This window comes from Papaver somniferum, chromosome 1 (genome assembly GCF_003573695.1).
Source record: "Papaver somniferum cultivar HN1 chromosome 1, ASM357369v1, whole genome shotgun sequence".
Taxonomy (NCBI): Eukaryota; Viridiplantae; Streptophyta; class Magnoliopsida; order Ranunculales; family Papaveraceae; genus Papaver; species Papaver somniferum.
In genome coordinates this window covers 5,466,933-5,490,198 of record NC_039358.1, presented here as the reverse complement: position 1 = coordinate 5,490,198, position 23,266 = coordinate 5,466,933, and the positions used below count along the sequence as shown (strand labels likewise).

The window sequence follows — 23,266 nt, the reverse complement described above, 5'->3', positions numbered from 1 at the left end:
AATGTCGAAACCAACAATAAGAATGAAGTATGTTACTAACAGGAATTATTCTAGCGACGACGATCCCGGACTTGTTGAAGCGATTCGAAATAGAACGAGGGAAGTGCAAGAACAATCCGAAGCCGCTCGTATCGCACAGGAGGAAGAAATGGGTCGAATCAGGTACTTTTCTATCAACCCAATCCTCTAAACTAGGTTTTAGTAACATTCTTTAGGTTAGAAATCGAGAATTTTGAAATAAAAAAATTTCAGTGTTCACAGAATCGGATTACGTTAGTCACGAAGTAAACTGATTCTTATTAGAAACGAATTTTGTTCATAAACTTATAGCCCGATTGTTCTGTATGTGAAAAGGAAACGGGGAACGTTATTGTATAAATAGCCCGATTGTGGTAGCCAATGTTCCTGGATCGTTTTTTTAGGAATCGGATTACATATGTCTTCAAAAAAACCGATTGTTTAGTTTAGAAACGGACTTTATATGTATATCGAGTAAACCGATTCCAGGAATCGGTGTACATTAGCACATAACAAAACCCTATTTTGGATTGCATTATGTTAAGAATCGGGCTTCATATGTATATCGAGTAAACCGATTATTTACCATGACTTTAAAAACGCATTGTATTCCATTGTTTTTTGTCGCTTAAATCCATATTCTACGGGCAAAAAAATCAAGAAGAAAAGAAATATAAGAGGAAACATGATCATGCTACTCCTAAGCCTTTGGGACCTCGTCGAAAAGACTGTAAAAATTTGAATGCTTCTCACCGAAGGGCCACGGGGAGTAAAGTCAAAGGGACCAGCATAAATGACCCACCACCTCAAACAGAGCAACCAACACATGAAGAACCTGATTCTGATACACCTACTGAACAAGAAGGTGGTGAGGAGGAGAGGAATGAAGAACAAAGTGGTGGCAAGGAAGGTGGTGAAGAAGAAAGTGATGAGAGTGAAAGTGAAGAAGAAGAAGGTGGCAAGGAAGGTGGTGAAGAAGAAAGTGATGAGAGTGAAAGTGATGAAGATGCCCGTGGTAAGAAAGGTGTTGAAGAAGAAAGTGATGAGAGTGAAAGTGATGAAGGTGTCATTGGAAAGAAAGGTGTTGAAGAAGAAAGTGATGAGAGTGAAAGTGATGAAGGTGAAAGTGATGAAGAAGAAGGTGACGAGGAAGGTGATAAAGAGATAAGAGAAGTCGTTCAAGAACAAGAAGGAGACCCTAAAGGAAAATGTCAGAAGAAAGAAGTTCCAAAGAAGACGAAAGGTGACCATATACCCGACAATCTAAAGATGTTTGCTCGCAGCCCTGATGATCCACCTTTAGGGATACCAGCTGATGGAGGAAATGTATTATGGGGTTACAAAGGCAGTTGGGCCAGCGTCGTCTACAATACCATAGTAAGTACCTAAACCTTGTGCCATGTAATGTAAACATTATTATCCGTGTAGTGTTTTGATTGTTGTCCATCGTGGTTGTTTGGTTTTATAGGATCACAAGCATGTCGTTCGTCTTATGAAACCTGGAACGTCAGTGACTATGATGACGAAATGGCCACTTATAGCTGATGAATTAAGCAAGGGAGAAGTTCCGGAAGTGGCCGATCTAGTCAATTCTACGGGGTTGCTTTCTGTGGTCAACAATTTGGGCCACCTTGGTTACGACAGACCTCTTTGTTCCGACTTCGCCGAGAGATACGACGGGGAAACAAATACTTTACATCTTCCATTTGGAGAAATGACGATAACTCCAAATGATGCGAAGTTCATTACCGGGCTAAGCATAGAAGGTAAAGCCATGAAGCACAAAGAGTACGCGCAAGAGCTTGATTGGGACAAGATTTACAAGTGGACCAAGGAAGTGTTCCAATGGGATGAAGGGAAAACCAAGAAGGAGATGCTAGTAGGCAAGGCAAAGCAGAGGATATTCCATCTCTCGAGGATGAGGAGCAACTTTATGGGAACAAAAAAGCTTCGTCATGAGGGAAAAGAGGTGACACCGCAACGTATCATCGCCACGACCAATGCATATGTCCTCTATATCCTTGGAGCTGTTATCTTCCCCGAAGTTTCCGGTGCCCGTCTTAACGCCAACTTTATCCAGCTGTTGCAACCATTTAACAAGATACAAGACTACTCTTGGGGCACTGTCATCCTTGCACACTCTTTGACGCAGTTGAGAAGGGCTTCTAGGGATCAAAGGAACCAACTTGGAGGGAATATGGATTTTCTGAAGGCGTGGATATATTTGCACTTCCCAATATTTGCTAAAAGGGCTTTTGAGAACAAGGATTGGGACGGAAGCACATGACAGTGATATTGTCATTGTTCTCAAGCCTTTGCCATCATGTGAGTATTGGGATAACATAGCGTTTCACAAATATCCTTTTGTTGGTCCTTCTCGAACAGATGACGATGCAATTTCGGGTTACATGTCGTGGTTCCTCAATGTTTCGCATACTCGAGTGATACGAGTAGATGAGAGACCCATGATAGAGGAGAAAGATACGGCTCTCGAATACTTGGTGCGTATTATTACTCAATTACGATTTTTTTTATGGTTTTAGCATTATATATTGAATGTTTGTTATTTGAAATTGGAACAGAGAAGACGAGTCGAATACTTGATAACCCGGGCAAAGCTGGAAATCAGGGAAGGGAAAAATGTAAAGGCCAATGAAAAGCTAATTGATGAATTGAATCGTCTCGAAGATGTAGAAGCTGGTACAAAGTTTGGGGAGCAGGATGAGGATGATTATGAGGAGGGGGGAGAAGAGGAGGAGGATGAGCCAAAGAAGAAGAGAAAGAGAGCCCCTTCCAAAAAGATGTCTGAAGGTGCATCGAGCAGCGCCCAACCTTCTAAACGAGCACGCGGTTGACGTGGTCGTGGCGGTGGACGTGGTCGTGGTGGGGATGTTCATGAATGAATGGTTGTAGTCATGTTTATGTCTTTAAGTATGGATAATTATGGAGTCAAAACTTATGTCTTGTCTTAAACTTATCGTCGAATTATGTTTGTTTACACTCCTAGTCTATGAATGACTTAATCTGGTTTCTAGTTTATGAATGACTTAACGTGTTTGAAAAAATTTCAGGATTCTAGCATTTTTTCTAGACAATTTCCCAGAGGTTCAGTTTCAGAATCGGTTTACATTTATCTTTATCAAACCCGATTGTGATGAAGAAAACTCATGTAACTTTTGAAGCCAAGAATCGGTTTTCATCAACCAATATGTAGCCTGATTGCTAAGAAGAAAAGTTCTGTAACTTTTAGAATCGGTTTACATGTACACAAATGTAATCCGATTTTTTTGAAGAAAAGTTCTGTAACTTTGACAATCGGTTTACATGTGCATTAAAAAAGCCCGATTGTTGAGAGGCACAATTTATATGATTTTGTAAGGACACAATCGGTTTATGTGGACATACATTAAATCCGATTGTTTGATTTGAATTTGAAAAAAATAGTCGTTGAGTCCTTATCTATATAAGGACAACCTCTTTCACCCATTCCCATATCACACACTTAGCCTAGAAAATGGAATGGGAACCGCATGAAGATTTGTATCTCGTTAAATCCTTTGCTAATACGTTCCGTGAACGTCCGAATGAAATCTATTCAATATTTTGGAAGAGAGTTAAAGAGTTCTTTTATGAGCGTACCGCGAATCTCAACAACCGCAAATGGAAAGACTTGGAATTTCGATTCCAATACATTAAAGGGGCAATGCGAGAGTACGTAATAGTTAGAAATATCGTGTACCACCATCATCCAAGAGCTCCTCTTAGGGAAAAAGTGAGTAATGCTATCATTTTTATACCCATGTCAACTACACTAGTTTCACATACTAACATATAAGAATTCATTGAATTTCAGCTGGAACGTTTCAACGGGCTATGGAGAATTCGTAATGGGGAAAGAAAGTTCATTCACCACAAAGAATATACGACGTTGTACCGACGTGCTCGGAGGTTCATTGATGATCATTTGACGTGTCAAATTTTAGAATTCCCATACTGAGTCCTATATATATGTAGTGGGCTAATTTCCTAAACTATATAATGAATATTTTGTTTCTGAAAGTAAGGCATAATCGGTTTACATATGCATCACAAAAGCCCGATTTTAGGAATCGGTTTATGTGGGTATTGATTAAAATCCGATTCTGGGTTTACATCTTCCTAAGTGTAAAACTCAACCCAGAATCGGGTTACAAATGCACTAACATAAACCGATTCTGGATCGAGTAAAAATTAATTTTTTTTTACAAGTTTTGATTCTCGATTAATGAAAGTTAATTTCAGGATTAACTTGATTAAACATTATTTAATAATCCAAATTAACACTAATTTAATAAGGGTATATTGGACATTAATATAAATATTGGATACGGGGTTTCTATGAATTTTCTCCCAATGACCCTATTTTGTCATGTAGTTATAGGCCCCAATTAAGTGGCATAGACCCCAATTTAGCGAGGTAAAGAAATTCATATATATGCTATGTTTCGAAAACGTTCAACCACGTAAAAATCTGGTGAAGATAGGATAATCAACGTGCATGCATGTATCAGCTACTTACTCATAGTGACTTGCAGCTGGCAAGTGAAAAGCTTTATTTTATAAATAAAAATCTGGTTTAAGATGCTAATCATTAGTTTGGTACGTAATAATATCAGTTGAATTCGTGATTTATGATTAATTTAAACTCCTCATGCTATCACGACCTATTCCCGGTTATGGCATTCCTTAACCAGAACCGGAAGAGCATAAACTGGCAAAGTTCATGCTAGTTATATATATATATATAGTCTTGAAACAGTTATATGGACTCAAGCTGTGAGAAATAGAATTTGAGTTTTGCACCTCATATCTTGACGCGATGGCGAAGAAATTAACAGGAAAGAGGTCTAGTGGAGTTAGAACGAAAAGTAATAGAGGTAGTAAGAGTACTGACGACATGCAGCAGCAAACACCAGCCGAATGGGTGATCAACATCAATGATTGCATTAGAGAAGGAAATGGCATTGATTCAGGCAGGTCATGGACTATCTACAGAGTTCCTAGAAACATGGCTGATATTCACAGGAATGCTTATATCCCCAAACTCGTGTCCATTGGTCCTTTTCACTACGGTGATAGGCTCTTACAACCTATGGAAGATCACAAGATGCGTTACCTCTGGTACATTTTGGGGTACAACTGCAATGATGAAGGTTGTACTACCCTCTCTGGTCAAGAACCCGGACCTTCAGCCCCTTCAGCAGAGGTAAGGACACCACAGCTTAACGTACCTGGAATGGTTGTTTCCTTGGTACTACCAGAGAAAAAGAAAGAAGGCGTCGGTGTTTCTTTGGAGACACTTGGAGCAGCCATGAAGGCATTAGAAAGGAAGACAAGAGAATGCTACTCAGAGACATTTAATTATATTAACAGCGAGGATTTTGTGCAGATGATGGTCATGGATGGTTGCTTTATTATCAGGCTCCTTCATCTTTACTACAGATACTACTACTACGAAGATGGTTTACAGGTATGTGTGTGCTTCCAGTTGGTTTAAATATGATATTGTTCAATTTTTTGTGCACTTTTTTATTTATTTATTGAAACTCCTTTGTAATCCAACAGGAACCTGTGAATGATCCAATTTTCAAAGCACGCTGGATGCTTCGCAGCCTTCAGCGCGACCTCTTGATGTTACAAAACCAGCTTCCGTTTTTTGTTCTACAAGAATTATTCAACTTAATTAGCTGTCCTGAACAAGATAATGTTTCTCTAGCTGAGCTAGCAGTCAGATTTTTTAATCCAATTATTCCAAGAGAACTGATGAACATGGATGATTTAGTCGAAGCAGATGTTGTGTATGATCATCTTCTTGGCTTATTCCGTGGAAGTTTCATCACGCCATTAAAATCTCGGTACAAGCGTGGAAAGAAGAAATTTCATCCGACAACTCCAAGCATCAGGCTTGCTCAACAAGAAAAACAATTGAATTATTGTGTTACAGAACTCAAAGAGGCAGGAATTAAGTTCATCAAGAAAGAGCAAAATGATGACCTACTTAGCATAGATTATGATGAAGATGGCATCTTAAGGATCCCTCAGCTACACATGGATGATAATACTGTCCCTTTCTTTCTAAATTCTATAGCTTATGAACAATGCCACGAAAAAGCACAACCCTATTTTACAAACCACTTCATTTTCTTTGACTGCTTAGTGAACACTTCCAAAGATATCGATATTCTACACAACAATGGAATCCTAAATCATGTGCTAGGAAGCGACAAGGACGTAGCTCATCTAATCAATAGGTTATGTCGAGAGATAGTATATGATGTTGATGTGAATCACTTACAAAGACAAGTGAAGGGACTAAACAACTATTACAAGACCTACTACAGTACTAGATGGCATATTTGGATGAGGAATTTGGTCCATCAGTACTTCAGCAGTCCATGGACATTTCTTTCCCTCATTGCAGCCATCTTTCTGTTGATATTGACGACAGCCCAGACCTTCTTTGCTGTTTACTCCTATTTTAAACCATCCCCGCCATAACACTTGATTGTGTATGTTTAAGTCGATTTTCTCATGTCTTCCTAAGCTCTGAATTGTTTCCCAGCTAGTAGTCTGGGCTTAGATAAGTTTGTCTAGTTCCCCTGTAACTTGTGCTATCCCGAATCTTAATGACCAAATGCAATAAAGCATACTAATGTTTTTTTTTTATTGTGCCACTTCTACATTTACGTACTTCTATGTTGTCAAAGGCGCGCTCAATTAAGACGTTTGATCACTCAAATTCCTCTTGAAAATGCGATGGCCCCTTATTCACTACTATTCACCCAACTGGGTGCCTTGAGGAAATTGGGTTGTTTCTTTGCTAAAACATCAATCAAAAGAGGCAACTTGATAACTAAAGCCCGATGTCAACCCCAGCTACGGATTAGTACAATTGTGTGAGACTAAGCTTCTAAATGTGATGAAATTATTAACTTGGATACAAAAGCAAGCATTATATTGACGTTTTCCATTGATGCATATAAACAAACACTTAAGGTGCAGTATTTAAAAGCAAATAAATCTTAGTAAAACATCACTGGTCGGATTGAATGCAGCGTTAGATTTCGAAAGTAAACTTGTATTACCTTTGAATCGAGGGTCAGTTCTTAATGACATTCTGAGCAGAAGAAAATGCATATCCACTTGTAGTTATTGATATAATATTCTTTCATTTATAAAATTTCTTATGTAGCTACACAAAATTCTTTCTCAACCTCTCTCTCTCTCTCTGATTGATTATTATCTGATTACAGGGTTCAGAGGAAAAAAATAAATTAGTAACGACTGAACCGTCAATCAGATGCCAGCAATCCGAAAGTTCAATCTTCGCAACCAAATCGAGTGAAGAGTCATGTGAAAGACGTCGAATCGCTTAAGAGAGTCATTAGTCACAACAAAATGTTTCTGAACTTGTTTCACTCTCCTTTGCATTCTAATGTACTGACTTTGCGATATTCCCATTAGAATTATCTTTATATTTGGAATGTCACTGACAGAAATCTGAACTGAAAATGACTTCCAATTTAAAACATCGCTGAACGGAGGAACATAATGATCAGAGATCAACACCGGAACGCATTCTGCATATATTGCTTCGACAATTCTAGGGCTCGCAACTTCATACCCACTTGGGCAAAGACAGTATTTGCTAGTCTTCATCATATTGTCGTAGGACACTCCTTTCGGGACCCTATCATAAACTAGAACATCTTGATCTTTGTTTTTCCATTGATTCAGAAGTAAATATCTGATATGACCATGCAAACCCCCAGCAAAGAATGCAAGTACGCTACGGCCAGAAGGTGAAAGACCACCTAGCTGAGCAGTTGCATATGCAGTTCGTAAATGAATCTCAGGAAATGATGCATCTTTGGAGGGGTTGAATCCTTCTGAGGTGTTAGCATTGCATAATACCCGAATGGAATTGTTGAATAGCTCAGGAACGAAGGAAGATGTACGAGGCCCCTATAACGAACAGACAAAGAAACTTTAAACAGTTAGTTCCATTATCTCTTAACTCAAGACAACAATGTCAGAAGTTTAATTGAGTAATTACCCAGTCGTGACACGACAGCATGAAATGATCGCCACCCTTGCTCCGGTTCCAGTATGGATATTTACGAGCGACAACATCTACATAGTCCACCACGGTGCGACCAATGGATTTGATTTCATGAGAATCAGGCACATAAAGGTACTGAACCATCCTTACAACACTAAATGGTAGGAAGAAAACGTGTGCTTCATCGGGATCTTTGGTTCGGAAATGATTATTCATCTCCATTTGGTGAATGAACAATCCTTCCGTGGAGTAAATGCTTTTGCATGGACCGTCATGGAATATTGGTAGCTCTCCTTCGTATACAAATATCTTAAATTTCTTCTCCATCTCAATATAGCTTCTGAAATTTTCACAACAGAATTGGATTAAACAAGCTACAACTAATGACGGTTTTTAACATTTAACCGAAGTTCAAGAACAGGAGTTGAATATTTGTACCGATGGAATGAGTAGACATTTTTGTAAATGGCTCCTTGAGGAACATAATCTCTACCATTTTCGGTTGTACTGCGATTCCTAGAAGCTCCTTTGATCAAACTTCGAGCTCTGGCAAGACCTACTTCAATCTTCTCTAATTTTGTGTATCTATGTTCATATTTTGTTGAAGGTGTGTAATCTTCATTTCCGACGACCTTAATGGTACATAATTAGGATTAGTTAAATTATCTCTACTAGTTTATCTGCTAGAATTTAAAGATAGATTAATTTGCTATTACCGCAACTTAAGTGGTCAAAAGAATGGTACACTATACTCCCTCCGTTTCTAAATAATAGGCTGGTTTGTGTAGTAATTAAAAATATAGCTGTAGAAATGATGAGTTCAAAAAGTAGAGAAAATGTAGCTTACTGTTGACGGGGTTAGATCAGTAGCGTGCAGTTGTTGTGAATTAGCAGTTGACGAGCCGGAGGGCTTGATAAATGAGGTGGAAGAATTGAAGAGGGCTTGTTGCTCATGATCATCTTCATTCATGTCCGAAACCGGCAGTAGTATGGCTTCGCCATCATTAGTCCCACTTTTATTACTGTTAGCAGTATCAGTACTGTCAATGTGGTTAGTCTTAGTATTATCCCAAGTTGACCATCGCTGAGAAGCCAAAGAGAACAAGTGGTTGGATGGAGTAGTAGTGCTACTACTGACAGAATTTGGTGTACAAACTACAATTAGCGAGACTAGTATCAGAGGAACGAAAACTAAAAGAAGCAATAGTGGCGACGATGATTTACAAGGTGCAGAATGTGAAGAAGAAGCTGACAGTTGCATTACCTGTTTTTTCATCTCTCTATATGAGAAGTTGTCCTCTTAATTCTACTATAGGCATACAATATATATTTTTAATGTCGGGCGGCAGATTAATATTCATTGCTTCATTGCCCAGTTATTCTTTGCTGCTGCTGATGGGTGTATCTAATTGAAAGTTGAAGATGAAGATATATATACTTCCCCACCTTATAAGCTGTCGTATAGATAAAGAGTTCCTATCTTTTACAAAGTGACAACACTGTTCACATTTCAGTCCTCCCTTTACATTATCAAAATCATTCTTTAGTTGACAACTGGTATTTTTCACTGCTTAATCAATCAATTAAACTAAAGAGGAAACAACAAAAGGCATTGACGCATTGTCTTGAATTAAGTAGCAGATAAATTGTATTAAGGCTCTAGATGATGAAAAATTAAGTGCAACAGGGAATTAAGATTTCATGATTAATAATAATAACAAAAATAACAAAAAAAAAGAAAGATTCATAACCCATTAGAACAGCATGCCAAATAAGAAAGCAGACTTCCAAACCCAAAGTCTCTTAATCCCTGTTCAAAAATGATGTGATTTAACTTGATTTCAGAGAAAATTTGAAGGACTTTGGGCAGTTTCCGAGAGGGAAGCTATCGTTACTTCTGACGCTACCGCCTCTTTTGTTGCTGTAACCCACATACTGGGATGAGCGAAAATCTAGTTTTTCAATCAAAATAAGACCAGCTTCATTAGCAAGTTCTTCGATCTCCCAACGATTGTAAGGGTGGCCATCCCTGTGTGCAACATGAACTTCACCATCTTCTTTCAACATTTTACTTGAACTCTTGAAAAACCCTGATAAAAGATCCTTGTGCCTCCTGTAGTTAGCACAATAAAATCAAGGGCAATTGGATTTCCTTCATCTCATTCAAACAAAAAAGGTTTCCAATAGGTTTGTCAACACTTACTGGATGACAGAGTCATGAGTTTCTCTCATAATGAAATGTCCAGCATGGGGAAAGTTATAGACTATGCGGTTGAACTTCATGCATGCTAATAGCGGATAGAAAGATGATGAAGCCATGAAATTAACATCCACGTTATGCAAAACCAAGCATCCCAGACTCTGGAGGTCTTTGATATGTAACTGAGAACTCGGTAACCTTGTGCACAGTGTATCTGAATTTAGCAGACATTAAGGACTATCAATAACGCTGCAGAACTAAATCCACTAATCAAGATGCATTTAAAAAACAATGACAAAGCCAGCTTACAAAAGAAGAAAAGGAAAGGGTAAAAGAAAGGTAACCTTCGGAATCTAGAGAGGTGGCTACCATATTGGAAGCAGAGCCAAAACCCCTAGCTAAACAAGCTGAGAATGAAAAATCTCCTTCTCCAACTAGTAGTATCTTATGAGAGCTGCTGTAATGTGTTATCCATCTTTCGGTAGTAGCATTACTGTCCATTTGCTTGTACAGCTGACTTACTCAGATCGAACTTCTTCTTCTTCCATCACCCAGCAAACTATCTTATATGGGTGTAGATTTAAATACACTGATGGTCTCACTTATTGGGTCAATGGTCTTCACTACCTTTTCCACTTCTTCCATCAATTAATTTTCATAAGAATGGATTAAAAGTTAAAGACTTCTCACTTACCGAGAGAGGAGGAGAAACTGAAGAAGCAAAGCTAGCTGTATGCATCATGCATGCATTTCAATTTCCCCGCATCAATATAATGGTTGAGCCGTTGAGGTTGTCTATTTGTATTAAGGCAGACCGCACATATAACCCTAACAAGAAAGTAAATATCATGTCTAAGATGGGGATACCATCTTTCTGTTGGTTGCAGGTTGTTCAGTGCAAAAGTGTTTGGCCCTGTAAAATGATAGCGTATTTCAAAACACTAACCCATTAAATTCCATTTGACACCAGCTTTCGGGAGCAGCTCATAGAAAATGTTAAGTGTTCAACTGAAGAATTCAGAAGGAATTGACAAAAGTCAAAGCATACTGTAGATATTCTTTTTCTTTTTTTATGATACTATATTGATTTGCAGAATCCACAAATTGATAGAAACCAAAATCGATCAAATGGCAATTTGAGTTTGAGTTTGAGATAAAAAGAATCCGTGTTTTAACATTTGCTTAAAACTCTTCAAACATGTCTTTCTAATGTTGTTTGTGTTTTCACCGGTTAACAAGGTCTAGTACAAATATCTAAAACTCTACGACTAGCTATCTCAAAGTCATATTTTAGAACCTTCCGACTTGATACAATGAAATGGGACCAAAAGGCATTCAGTTGATAGGATTCTCAACAGTTAATTAATACATTTAGCTGGTCAAATAAATAAAACACTTAATATGTACAAGTAGACCTCAAGGAGTCACATTCAATATAGAGATTGGCATTCTCCATTCTGTCCGTCTTTGTTGGTTCAACTTCAACTATTTCTTAACTGGTGAGAATTTGAAGGTCATTGGGAAGTCTCCAAAACCAAATGAATCCCAGCTCTTGATGCGACTGCCTCTCTTATTCCTGTACGATGGATAGTCTTCAGGACGAAACTTTACTTTCTCGATCAAATAAAGACCAGCTTTCTTGGCAAGTTTCTCAACTTCCCATGTATTGTAAGGGTAATCATCCCTGTGTGCAACATGTACTTCACCATCTTCCTTCAGCAACTTTCTGGAGTTTTTGAAAAATCCTGATAAGAGTTCCTTGTGCCTCCTGTACAATTGAATGACAACATTACACAAAGGCAGCCTATCTAACTTGACATATGATCCTCATATGTATGTTGTACTTACCGGATGAGCTCAAAATCTTCTTCGCATAACTTGCGCCAATGCCCTGCATGCGGGAAGTTGTAGATGATGCGGTCGAACTTCATACTCACTAATTCTGAATATGCTGATGCCATGAAATGAACATCAATTTCATGCAAAACCAAGCATCCAAGCCACATAAGGTCAAGAATGTGACTGCGAGAACTTGGTAACCTTCTGTCTAGTGTTTCTGAGTATTTATGGTTAAACAGATTAAGGACTGTCAATTGGTAATACAACAATACATGTAAGCAAATGAATAAGAAACAAAATTCACCTTCGGAATCCAATGAGGTGGCAACCATATTGGAAGCAGAGCCAAAAGCATGTGCTAAACAAGCTGCAAACGAAAAATCCCCTTCCCCAACTAGTAGTATCTTTTGAGTGCTATTGTAGTGTGTTATCCATCGCACAGATGTAGTACTGCTAGTAGAATTATTTCTTTTCTTCTGCTCCTCATCTTCTTTTTCTTGTACTGCTAGTAGCTCTTCGTCGTCTGCAGTTGATCCATTTTGTTTGTCTGGTGAACTTACAAACAAATCGTCTCGGCTATGATTGAGACATTCATTTCCGATAACGCAGGGCAGTAACTGCGAATGATTCATGTTCATATCAGACGATGATGAGATTGTTCCTGCAACCACATATTTCATCTCTTCTGTAGTATCGAGATTATTATTACCATCATTGTCAAGAAGTTCTCTTTTTTCCACTCTTGTTAATTCATGTATCCTGTCGTGATCTTGAAGATCTCTAAGGTTTCCATTACGATCTTCTTCTTTTTGGCAGCTGTACTGTAGTAGTAGTGTTTTTGTAATATCAAATGATGAGGTGGCCAAAACAATTCGTTTCTCGACTTTGTCCTCGTGATTTACATCATCAATTAGTAGACTTCTAACAAATGGATGCATGAGTAGTACTGGTTCACCCTCGTCGTTACTAATACCTGGATTAGAGGGGATGACATCTGATGATTCAGTTGAAATCATTGGACGACCTTCTGACAAAACCTCCAATGTATCAATAACATTTGAGACAAGGTTGCCCATTTTCAAGCACGAATAGATAGCGTCACACTCCCAGAAAAATGCATGAAAGCAAACTATGCAGACACACTTTGGATATATATATATATATATATAGATGGCTCTGTAACTGAATGGATGGAATGCATAAGACATCTTCACTTCTTCAATCTATTCATTTCTGTTATTTCCCAAAAGCAATAGAAATTAAGAGACTTTTCACTTCCCAATGACAGGGGAAGATGAAGAAACAGAACTGGCTTGCTCTACACATGCGTAATAATTGTCACAAATTTCCTAGTTCAGTTCTCCCAATGCTTGAATCTTGGTCTTGCATGATACCCGAATAGAGATGAGGGGAAGTCTTGCATTCAGTGTTGGTATTACAAATTATAGCCTTGGACAACAAAAAAAAAATGGACTAATTGAGTACCAGACATGAGCTTACACACGGAAATTAAATCCAAGTATGTGAACCGAGTAAACACTGTCAAACTGAAGAACAGACCACGTCAATCAAGAGGTAAATAAGTGTGGGTGCTCTAGCAAAATCATGGAGCAAGCCACAGAGTCTCAGAGTATCACAACATCAACTATGTTTTGCGATATCCGTACGCGTAGAACTCTACTTCAGCTTATACTTCATTGTATAAAACAAAGTGTAAGAGTGTAAGACCAATCAAATTTAGAAAGAGGGTACGACTGAGAACACTGCAATACTAGGTAAAGTAAGACGTGATTTTATCTAGCTTCTACCAGAGGGTAGGGTACGACTGACAACACTGCTACCAAGCATGTTTGTGGGAACAGAGACTTGTTCACCTCCTACCAGAGGGTAGGGGAAGGCGAGAAACTCTATATGGGTAACTCATCTGCATCAGAGGTTGCAGGAAAAGTAAAGGTCGGTCTGAAGCTCACATCTGGCAAGACTCTCACATTGAATGAAGTTCTTCATGTTCCAGACATCTACAAAAATCTTGTTTCTTGTTCTGTTTTAGATGATAAGGGTTTTAAAGTTTCAATTGAGTCTGGAAAACTTATAGTAACTAAGGGAAATGATTATGTGGGTAAGGGTTATAAGACCGGGGGTTTTTACAAACTTAATGTAACCTGTCCTGAAGTGAAATTGAATGATTCTTCTGCTTACATGTGTGTGTCATCGAATGTTTGGCATGGTAGACTTGGTCATGTAAATTACAAATCAATGCATAAACTGGCTAGCGTAGGCTGCATACCTAAATTCACTTTAGATAAAAGTCATAAGTGTGAGATTTGCGTAGAATCTAAGCATGCTAAGAAATCATTCAGGAAGAATGTCCAGAGAAACACTAAACCCTTAGAATTGATTCATTCAGACGTAGTTGACATGAAGTCAGTTCAAACTAGAGGTGGTAAGAAATGGTTTGTCACTTTTATAGATGATTGTACGAGGTACTGTCAGGTTTATTTGCTTAGAGGGAAGGACGATGCCTTAGAAGCCTTTAAGATATATAAACGTGAAGTTGAAAACCAATTGAATACTACCATTAAAACTTTTAGGTCTGACCGTGGTGGTGAGTATCTAATTCCTATTGGAGATTTCTGTGAAGAACATGGCATAATACATGAAACTACATCCCCTTATTCACCTCAATCCAATGGTGTAGCTGAACGTAAGAACCGTACCCTTAAGGATATGATGAATGCCATGTTGATTAGTTCAGGATTACCTTCGAATTTGTGGGGGGAGGCTATCCTCTCAGCCAATTACGTCCTGAACAGAGTACCCTTTAAAGGATCAGATAAAACTCCATATGAGTTATGGAAAGGTAAACAACCATCTTATGATTACTTCAAAGTGTGGGGGTGCTTGGCAAAGGTGGCCATCCCTCCTCCTAAGACAAATAAGATAGGACCCAAAACCGTTGATTGTGTTTTTATAGGGTATCCTGAGCATTCTAGTGCTCATAGGTTTATGGTTGTGATTTCTGAAATTTCTGACATAGGGTTGAATACTATCATGGAGTCTAGGGATGCTGAGTTCTTTGAGAATGTTTTTCCTATGAAACGTGATTCTCGAAAGATATGTTTAGATGATCCCCTAGAATTTCCATCATCCAGTCAGTCATTACCTTTAGAGGAAGATGAACCAGAAATAGAATCTAGAAGAGGTAAAAGGGTTAAAACTATGAAAACCTATCCTGGTTGCATTACATACCTAGACGAGTCTGATCCTCAGACTTATAAAGAATCCATGACTTGTCCTGAAGCTCCGTGGTGGAAAGAAGATTCAATTAGTGAAATGGATTCCATTCGAGAAAACGGTACTTTTGAACTTGTAGATTTACCTCCAGGGTCTAAGGCCATAGGTTGTAAATGGATTTTCAAGAGAAAACGTAATATAAATGGAACTATTGAAAAATACAAGGCTAGGTTGGTAGCGAAAGGCTATAAACATATAGAAGGTATAGACTTCTTTGATACATATTCACCAGTAAGTAGAATTAGCTCCATTAGGATGTTAATTGCTATAGCTTCTTTTTATAACCTACAGATACATCAAATGGATTTAAGACAGCGTTTTTGAATGGTGAATTAGATGAAGAAATTTATATGGAACAACCCGAAGGCTTTGTAGTTACACTAGTGGAAAACAGCAATTCCGTGACCGCCAGGACACGTCATATATACGAGTTAAACGACCTGTTCTAGGGTTCTCTGAATGGGTCGTTTATAAAGCGTTTTTTAATTGCACGACCCTTATTGCGTGGGTCTCTGAACAGAGACCGTTTCCTACAGTCACTATAAGCTGACCCGCGATACTGGTCGTATATTTAAATTATAATATAAAAAAAATCAGATTCGGATCAGCTGAAATGCCTGAATGGCTGAATCTGAATTAATCTTACTGGCATTTTAGTCAAACAGTCAAGTCAAGTTAAGTCAAACAGTCAAGTCAAGTTAAACTACAGTCAAGTCAAATTAATGTCAAACTGAAATTCAATTGCAACCTCAAATTTAACTGAAATTCAAATGCAACTCAAACTTAACTGATATTCAGGTTCAAAATTAACTGAAATTTATAATCAAACTGAGAATTTTAACATTCATTCATTTTAACCATTGAGTGTAAAATTACACAAAAAAGGATGAAATACTGAGTTCATAGAATACATGTCCAAGATAGCTAGTAAATTCCAACAAAAACCTGTGATTCAATCACGAAGAACTAAGTAAGATACGATTAGATTATATGCCAACACAATCTTTAGATACGAATTAAATGTGTACAACGAGACTAAATCCCAGTATGATCTGCAAGCTTGCAGCTACAATCGGCACTCCTTGAGTTTCCATCATACTGTGTAAAAATCTCTGCAAGTAGAGAATACATGTGCATAAAACTAGCTAAATCGTCAAAGTTAAGAAACATAAATGGAAAGAGGTGGAGAGATAATCAAAGTTTGTCTGCAGAACTTACTTCATGAGGTTCAGTGATTCGTTGTAGAGATGAGTCTATGATAATGCAAAGGATAGCTACAGTATCAGCAGAAAAACCACCAATGACTGCCGGTAACCTGATTCCAAACAAAACTTGCAGAAATATGTTTATGCCAGATACAAATAGTGGTGTTTGTATCACTCGTATCTTGACACACTGAATGAAGCCTACTAAGATAAAAATCTTCCATTAAAACCAAAATCCAAAATTGAATATATCAATACACAAGAAAGGGACTATTGATTCTTACAAAGGTACCACCAATCTTAACAAGCATCCAATGCTTAAGCGCATTGAGCCTCTTCAAATGCTTCTTTAACCCTCTTTCCTGTTACCACACTAAAATTAGTACACATAGATTTATGTCAAACTCAAGGAATCCAAATATACAGTCCTGTAATTTCATAAATATCCTATCCCTACAAAGGGAACTCAAAGCAAAAATATGAGCATATCTCATAAGACATTGTCGCGGAACTTGTCCAAGGAGACTATATCAACTCAAGGTAATATACAGATAACAGTAATGTATGCAGTAGGTGTAACTACAAACACTTGTAACCGGACCCAAGGATCAGAATACCACTGAAAGTTGCTGAGTTCATCTCTATGAAAGAAGTATAAATCTACACACTACAGTGTCACTCTCTAGAGCGGATTTAGCTGTACTCATGCCCCCACCGTACCTGCATCGAGAATCACTATAGAGTTAGAGTCACTATACATAAACATTGGAAGATCCAGTTTTCATTAATGCATAACAAACTACGAACTATGCTTTCAAAGGCGTCGCCTAGGCGCCAAAGTGGCCCTATTCTGAACTTGGGCACCACGCAGTGGGTAATGATATGCCACTTTAAAAAGTGGCGCCCAGGCGTCGCCTTTCTAGGCGTTCAGGCCAAGGCACCAGTTTTTTGGGCGCATAAGGGGCATTTTTTGCCAAAAAAGGAAGAAAAAAAATATAGCCAAAATTTTTTGAAAATATTTTTCATTATTAATATTTTAAAACCCAAACTAATTATGTTAAGAAACAGATCATTCCTAGCTATACTGTAACAATAGTGAAGGAAAAAAAATCTTTTCAAATATTTTGTAAATCTTTTTCATTAAGATTTACAAGCTAATATAGGAAATCCTAAGCTATTTATCTGTTATGTCAAGAACATAAACCTATGTGGGAATCATTGTTCTACGCCGCGGCTTCGCCACGCCTCGCTGCGGCTCGGGATTTTACACCCAATGCCACGCGGCGCCTTACGCCCATGACAACCTAGACTACGAATACACTCGTAGAGAAAGTTGTATGTTTAACAGAACTACACAGTATAAACCTAATATGACCTAGCTAAATTTCCTGCTACTGAATAATGAGAAAAGTTACTCAAAATTTGAAAGTTAGGTTGAAAGTATCTTAGGTTACCATGTAATTTCTATCTAAATCATGGGACAAGAAGTGTTCTGTACATTCTTCTATACTTGAATAACATCAAATGTCAGAAAGCTAATGTCTAGTTGGAAAAGAAAATAAAAGACTCATCTTTAAACAAAAAATCTAAATAAAAAAACATCACATTGTGTTATTACTAGATAACTTCACTTAGGTTTGTTCGGTTAACATTCCATAAGAATATTGCCCCAACCTTTTCTTCGGATTTCAGAGACACCAAGTCAGGATCTGTGAAAATTTGAAAAAGTGAAACAAAAATTATAAATTAATTCATTATTAACGAAATCAATGCAGTAGATATAGCTTTTGAAAAAACCCTAACCTACAAGCGCATTTTGGGGGTTTGAATAGTGATATCCATAAACACATCATCATATCACCAGAACCACTAGCAAGTTGTCTGCCATCAGGGATGAATTCAACAGTTATAACCTTTCCTTCATGACCTACACAAGGAAAAAGTAAACAACAAACTTAATCAGCATCCACAAAACTACATCTTCTTGACGTACCAAAATTATAACAAAAAGTCAAATTGAAATCTTATACCAGCTTCTTATCGATTCCAATGGGTTCCCAACGAACATGGTTCTTAAATTTCTCCATTGGAATGTTGACAGGAACCTTGTGTTTTGCATCTAGGCCTTCAACAAGTTCTTCATAATATTCAAAACATCCAACAACATCATGCTGGATTGAAATAAAAAATAAGGTGAGGCAAATATCCATAAGAGATTAAGCCCCTAGAATTCTTATGAAAATATGCATTGCTAGCATACCATGTCCTATGATTCTTCATCCAATAGTTCAAACATGATATCCTATCCTAACCAACTCAAATTTTCTTTCAATTACCTGCAAAGAGATATGAGACAAATGCTTCAGCATACAAAAAAAAATGTTAAAAGATTTTTCACACAAACACGTAGATACTAGTACACTAACAAACACTTTCAACTCGATAACTTGCTGCAGATTCCCACTTACTAATATTTGAAACCAACACGACTTCCTAATCTTTGAAACCATAGAAACACACACAATGAGTCTCAACCTTCTAATATTTTCAAGATAAATTCCTTCACTTTAATTAAGACAGACCCAATGGAAGATTTACAATGGAGACTCATACGACCATTCACAGAGCAACAAAACACAATCAAACAAACTTCTAAAGACCAAGCTTCAAACAACTTCCAAAGACCAGTAGTAGAGCAAACTACTTCTACCTTTAAACAAACTAAACTGAAATTAAAAATTAGCTATGATTTGAAACCGCAATAAAACATAAGTAACATACACAAAATAGCGAAATCTTTACAAAATAAGTTATATCGAGATAAAACCCCATCGATATGTGAGACCCTATTAATATATTTAGAAGTCAATACCTTACAACCTCTGTAGCTAAGATAAAACCCACCAAAAGCTCTACATATAAATTGATATCCACTGGTAGAAGTCAATATAATCCCTCTGCAAATTAAAAACAAATCCACCATTAACTAAACAACAAACTCCTTATCCAACGAATCAAACCCTAAGGTCCCTAACTTAAATAGTGAAATTAGAGGAAAAAAATTGCAAATCCTAACATCACCTGATACAGTTTGAAGAAAATCAAACACTAATTAAATGGCTTCGTTTACAGAAAATCAAACACGACCCAAAGAATTTTGATACCAAATCAAAAGAAAAATGAATGAAAATTTCTACAAACACAATTTAATGAAACCCTAAAAAAAAACCCAAATCAAATCTTTAATTTAATTCCAAATCTAAGCAGAAACCCTAAATTTTATAAAAGAAAATCTGGATCTAATAACTTCGTTAACTGAAAATTGAATCGAATCAAGTAAAAATGAGGGAGAAATTATACCTGAGGATTTTCAATTAATTTAAATCAAAATATTCATCTTCAATTGAATTGAAGACTAGAATCCAATCAATATAAATCTTCAAAGAACGGCTCCAGATTCTCAAACCCTAGAAAAGCAAAAGCCATAGCAGTAATCATTCATAAGATTTTATTTAGATATAGTTAGAGAAACCCTAAAATGAAAACAAAAAAAACTTCGATTGAATCTGTTCCCAGCAGATTTGAGATTTATAACTTGACCAATGAGTTGAGGGACTTTAACATCTAAGGTTTACTGAAGACGGGGAAAGGGGTTGGGTTTCAGAGAAATGATTTAATTAATTTCTTCTGAGTTTTCTTTTTTTCAGTTTCGCTTGGGTGGTGAAGAAGATGGATAAGAGAGGCGAGGAGGAGACCGAGAGAGCAGAAGAAGAAAGAGAAATGGGAGAGAGAAATAGGTATTTATATGCTCTATCAAATAATAAAAAATTAACACATCTAAATCGGTTTTCATGGGTCGCGGGATCGGTAGCAGTTTTAGGGCAAAAGAGTAATTATTCAGAGACTGCTATTAATCCTCTCTGAATTTTTACGGTTTTTTTTATATCACAGACGGCTATTTTTGGTCAACGGTCCAACTACAGTCAATGAGGGTCTCTGATGTGGGTGGTAAAACACCTATTTTCCACTAGTGTTTGGGGGTATTTGATAGACACATTTTTGTGTCTGAATTGTCCTCAATGTCTCTATTGCTAGTGCTTGATTTTGTACTTATTATGGTGTTTTTATGTTTGTGTGGGTGTTTTTGGAGAAATACACTTGTGTGGAAAAAGTTGCTCAAAAAGTGCTATTTAGACCCCTAGAGGACATTTGCTATACGGACCACAGATTTGGATAAGGGGCACCCAAGGTTATGCGTAGCCCAAATTCATCCTCAGCACCTCAGTTGAACACCTACTATTTACACTCCACAGACGGATAGGGGGCGACCTTCTTCTTCCACATTTAAACAACAGAATTGGAGGGATTTGGCAGCGGAAGATCAATATTAGGGTTTGCGATTTGACCTTGTTTCAGTGAGATTAAAGGGTTGTAATCAAATGGGTTTAATCCTTTGGGCCAGACAGGCGTGTTATGGGTGTTTAGTTGGATCAGATTTTGGCTGGATATTCCGTTCGAAGTGAAACAGGGAGAGTTAACCAAGTCACCTGTGATTTCTTCTGGAACTGATTCAGACGAAATTCCATTGGATTTTTCTCTTAGTTTGGATATATACCAGCCTGTTACATCACAACAGGATTGGTAAGTGCTTTGAATTCGATCAGAGGGGAAGATTTCATGTAATCTCGACTAAACAGGGCATGCACATTCTCGGGAAACTTCTGTGATATTTTGAGAAGGTCTGTGTGAATTTTCAGCGTGCTAAAACTCTTGTGGAGCGCGTATGATGTTGTTGGGAGTGTACAGAGTACATGAAGACGGGTGTAGGAGCTGCAAAAGGAAATTATTCCCGTGACAAGAAGAAGAGAATAAACGGAGTTAATGAAGATTATATGGAGTTATTACAGCGATTTTTAGGCCCTGTATAGTATATAAAGAGTGTTCGGTGGTCAGAGAAGGTTTAGGGAGAGTTTGGGATATTATAGAGCATCACAGAGTCGAGAAAATCAAATTCCAGAAATATTTTTCTACTGCTGCTCATCTGAAGAACGCGAAGAACAGACCATCCAAGAAAGTCATTTTACAACAGTGGAAACGACACACAGTCGTGGGTCGAGAATCAGCGACAATACATTTCTATCGTTCTTTTCTCTTTGTAACACATATAACTGTTACAAACCCGGTTATCATTGTTTCTCCCATTTCATCATTTGTAAACACCATTTGAGCAATGAAATCAACTTTTGAGCGTGTTTTCCTAATGATGAGCTAAACCCAATTCTTGGGGCGACGGAGGAAGCCATTCTCTCAAGAATTATGTGGTAATATTTATTTTATAAATTTATGCATATTTTTATATGATTAATTGCATTGATAAAAAAAATAAATTAAATGATTCTTATTAATCAAATGTGTTTTCTCTTGATGATGCATGCTTAGTTTTAGACTCTTGATGTGTTATACTTGCGACTAACATTTGATATTTTGGGAATCTGATTTATGCGATACTTTAGAATCGAATCAATTGTTTAAATTGCATGATATAAATTAATTTAGAACCACATAAGTATTGATGAATGGTGAAATCCTAGCTCCATCCTCTCCATAATTTTCACAACCTATCAACATTTATTTGCTTTATTTTCTTTGCTTTAAAATTAAGCCTAAAATCTATTGCTTTCACAAGTTGATGTAATTTCAAAGTTGTTGTAGTAATAAATAATAGAGTTCGTTCAAGACTTGTGAAGGTTGTGCTTTTAGATTTAAATTTTAAAACTAAAGAAATAAAGAAAATTAAAACTGATTATATTAGAGAGACCGGGGTTCAGGATTTCACCACTCACCAAAATTCATATAATTTAATGTTAATTTTTATCATGCAATTCTAGACAATATAACTCCAATCAAAAGAAATTGTGATTCTAATCATTGCCTAAATTAAATTTTCAAAACATCAATTATTAATCGCAAGAATGAAGTATCAAAAGCCCTAAACTAAGAATACTTCATCAAGAGAAAACACAACTAATTAATAAAAATCATTAGTCAATTTTCATTCGGTGCAAATAATCAGAAAAGAATTGCATAAATAAATTCAAATAAATTTTACCACATAAATTTTGGAAGAATGGCTTCCTCCATCGCCCCGGAAGATTGGGTTTAGCTCATCATGTTGGAAACACACTCAAAATATGTATTTTCATGGCTCAAAAAGTGTTTACAAGAAGAGAAAATAATGAAACAGGAAATCTGCAACAGCACATGCGCGTTGCAGACCGACTGTTTCAACTCTCAACTATTATGATGAAGATAACCGTTAAAAATATGAAGATCAATGTTGCAGAAGAGGATAAAGAAACTATTACAATGAAGATAAATGTTGCAAACCAGTTGAAGAAACTGTTACAATGAAGATAAATGTTGCAAACCAGTTGCATAAACTGTGACAAGCATTTGAAGAAACCATTATGACGGATGAAGAAACCGTCGATATTTCCTTTTTCTTCACGAGCAGCAGCAACAGAGTTCTGAAAACTCTTGATTCACGCTTCCTGAGCTCTCCTCTCGACCCCAAACTCTCCCCTCCCATTCTATGTAATCCTAGGAACC

At 37.2% G+C, this 23,266-nt stretch overlaps 3 protein-coding genes across 3 annotated transcripts; 1 reads left to right on the top strand and 2 right to left on the bottom strand.

The window, feature by feature from the left end:
* Nucleotides 1–4,876: 4,876 nt before the first annotated feature.
* Nucleotides 4,877–6,555, top strand: LOC113284812 (UPF0481 protein At3g47200-like). The gene is made up of 2 exons (XM_026534231.1): nucleotides 4,877–5,527; nucleotides 5,623–6,555. The coding sequence occupies exons 1-2, from the start codon at nucleotides 4,877–4,879 to the stop codon at nucleotides 6,553–6,555; spliced, it is 1,584 nt and encodes a 527-aa protein (XP_026390016.1).
* Nucleotides 6,556–7,237: 682 nt separating this feature from the next.
* LOC113325216 (probable glycosyltransferase At5g03795) lies at nucleotides 7,238–9,392 on the bottom strand. The gene is made up of 4 exons (XM_026573430.1): nucleotides 8,967–9,392; nucleotides 8,558–8,751; nucleotides 8,114–8,459; nucleotides 7,238–8,022 (listed from the first exon to the last, which is right to left on the bottom strand). The coding sequence occupies exons 1-4, from the start codon at nucleotides 9,378–9,380 to the stop codon at nucleotides 7,354–7,356; spliced, it is 1,623 nt and encodes a 540-aa protein (XP_026429215.1). The 5' UTR covers nucleotides 9,381–9,392; the 3' UTR covers nucleotides 7,238–7,353.
* Nucleotides 9,393–9,949: 557 nt separating this feature from the next.
* Nucleotides 9,950–10,820, bottom strand: LOC113283972 (uncharacterized protein At4g26485-like). Its single transcript, XM_026533627.1, has 3 exons — nucleotides 10,664–10,820; nucleotides 10,323–10,533; nucleotides 9,950–10,232 (listed from the first exon to the last, which is right to left on the bottom strand). The coding sequence occupies exons 1-3, from the start codon at nucleotides 10,818–10,820 to the stop codon at nucleotides 9,950–9,952; spliced, it is 651 nt and encodes a 216-aa protein (XP_026389412.1).
* Between the last annotated feature and the right edge of the window lie 12,446 nt (nucleotides 10,821–23,266).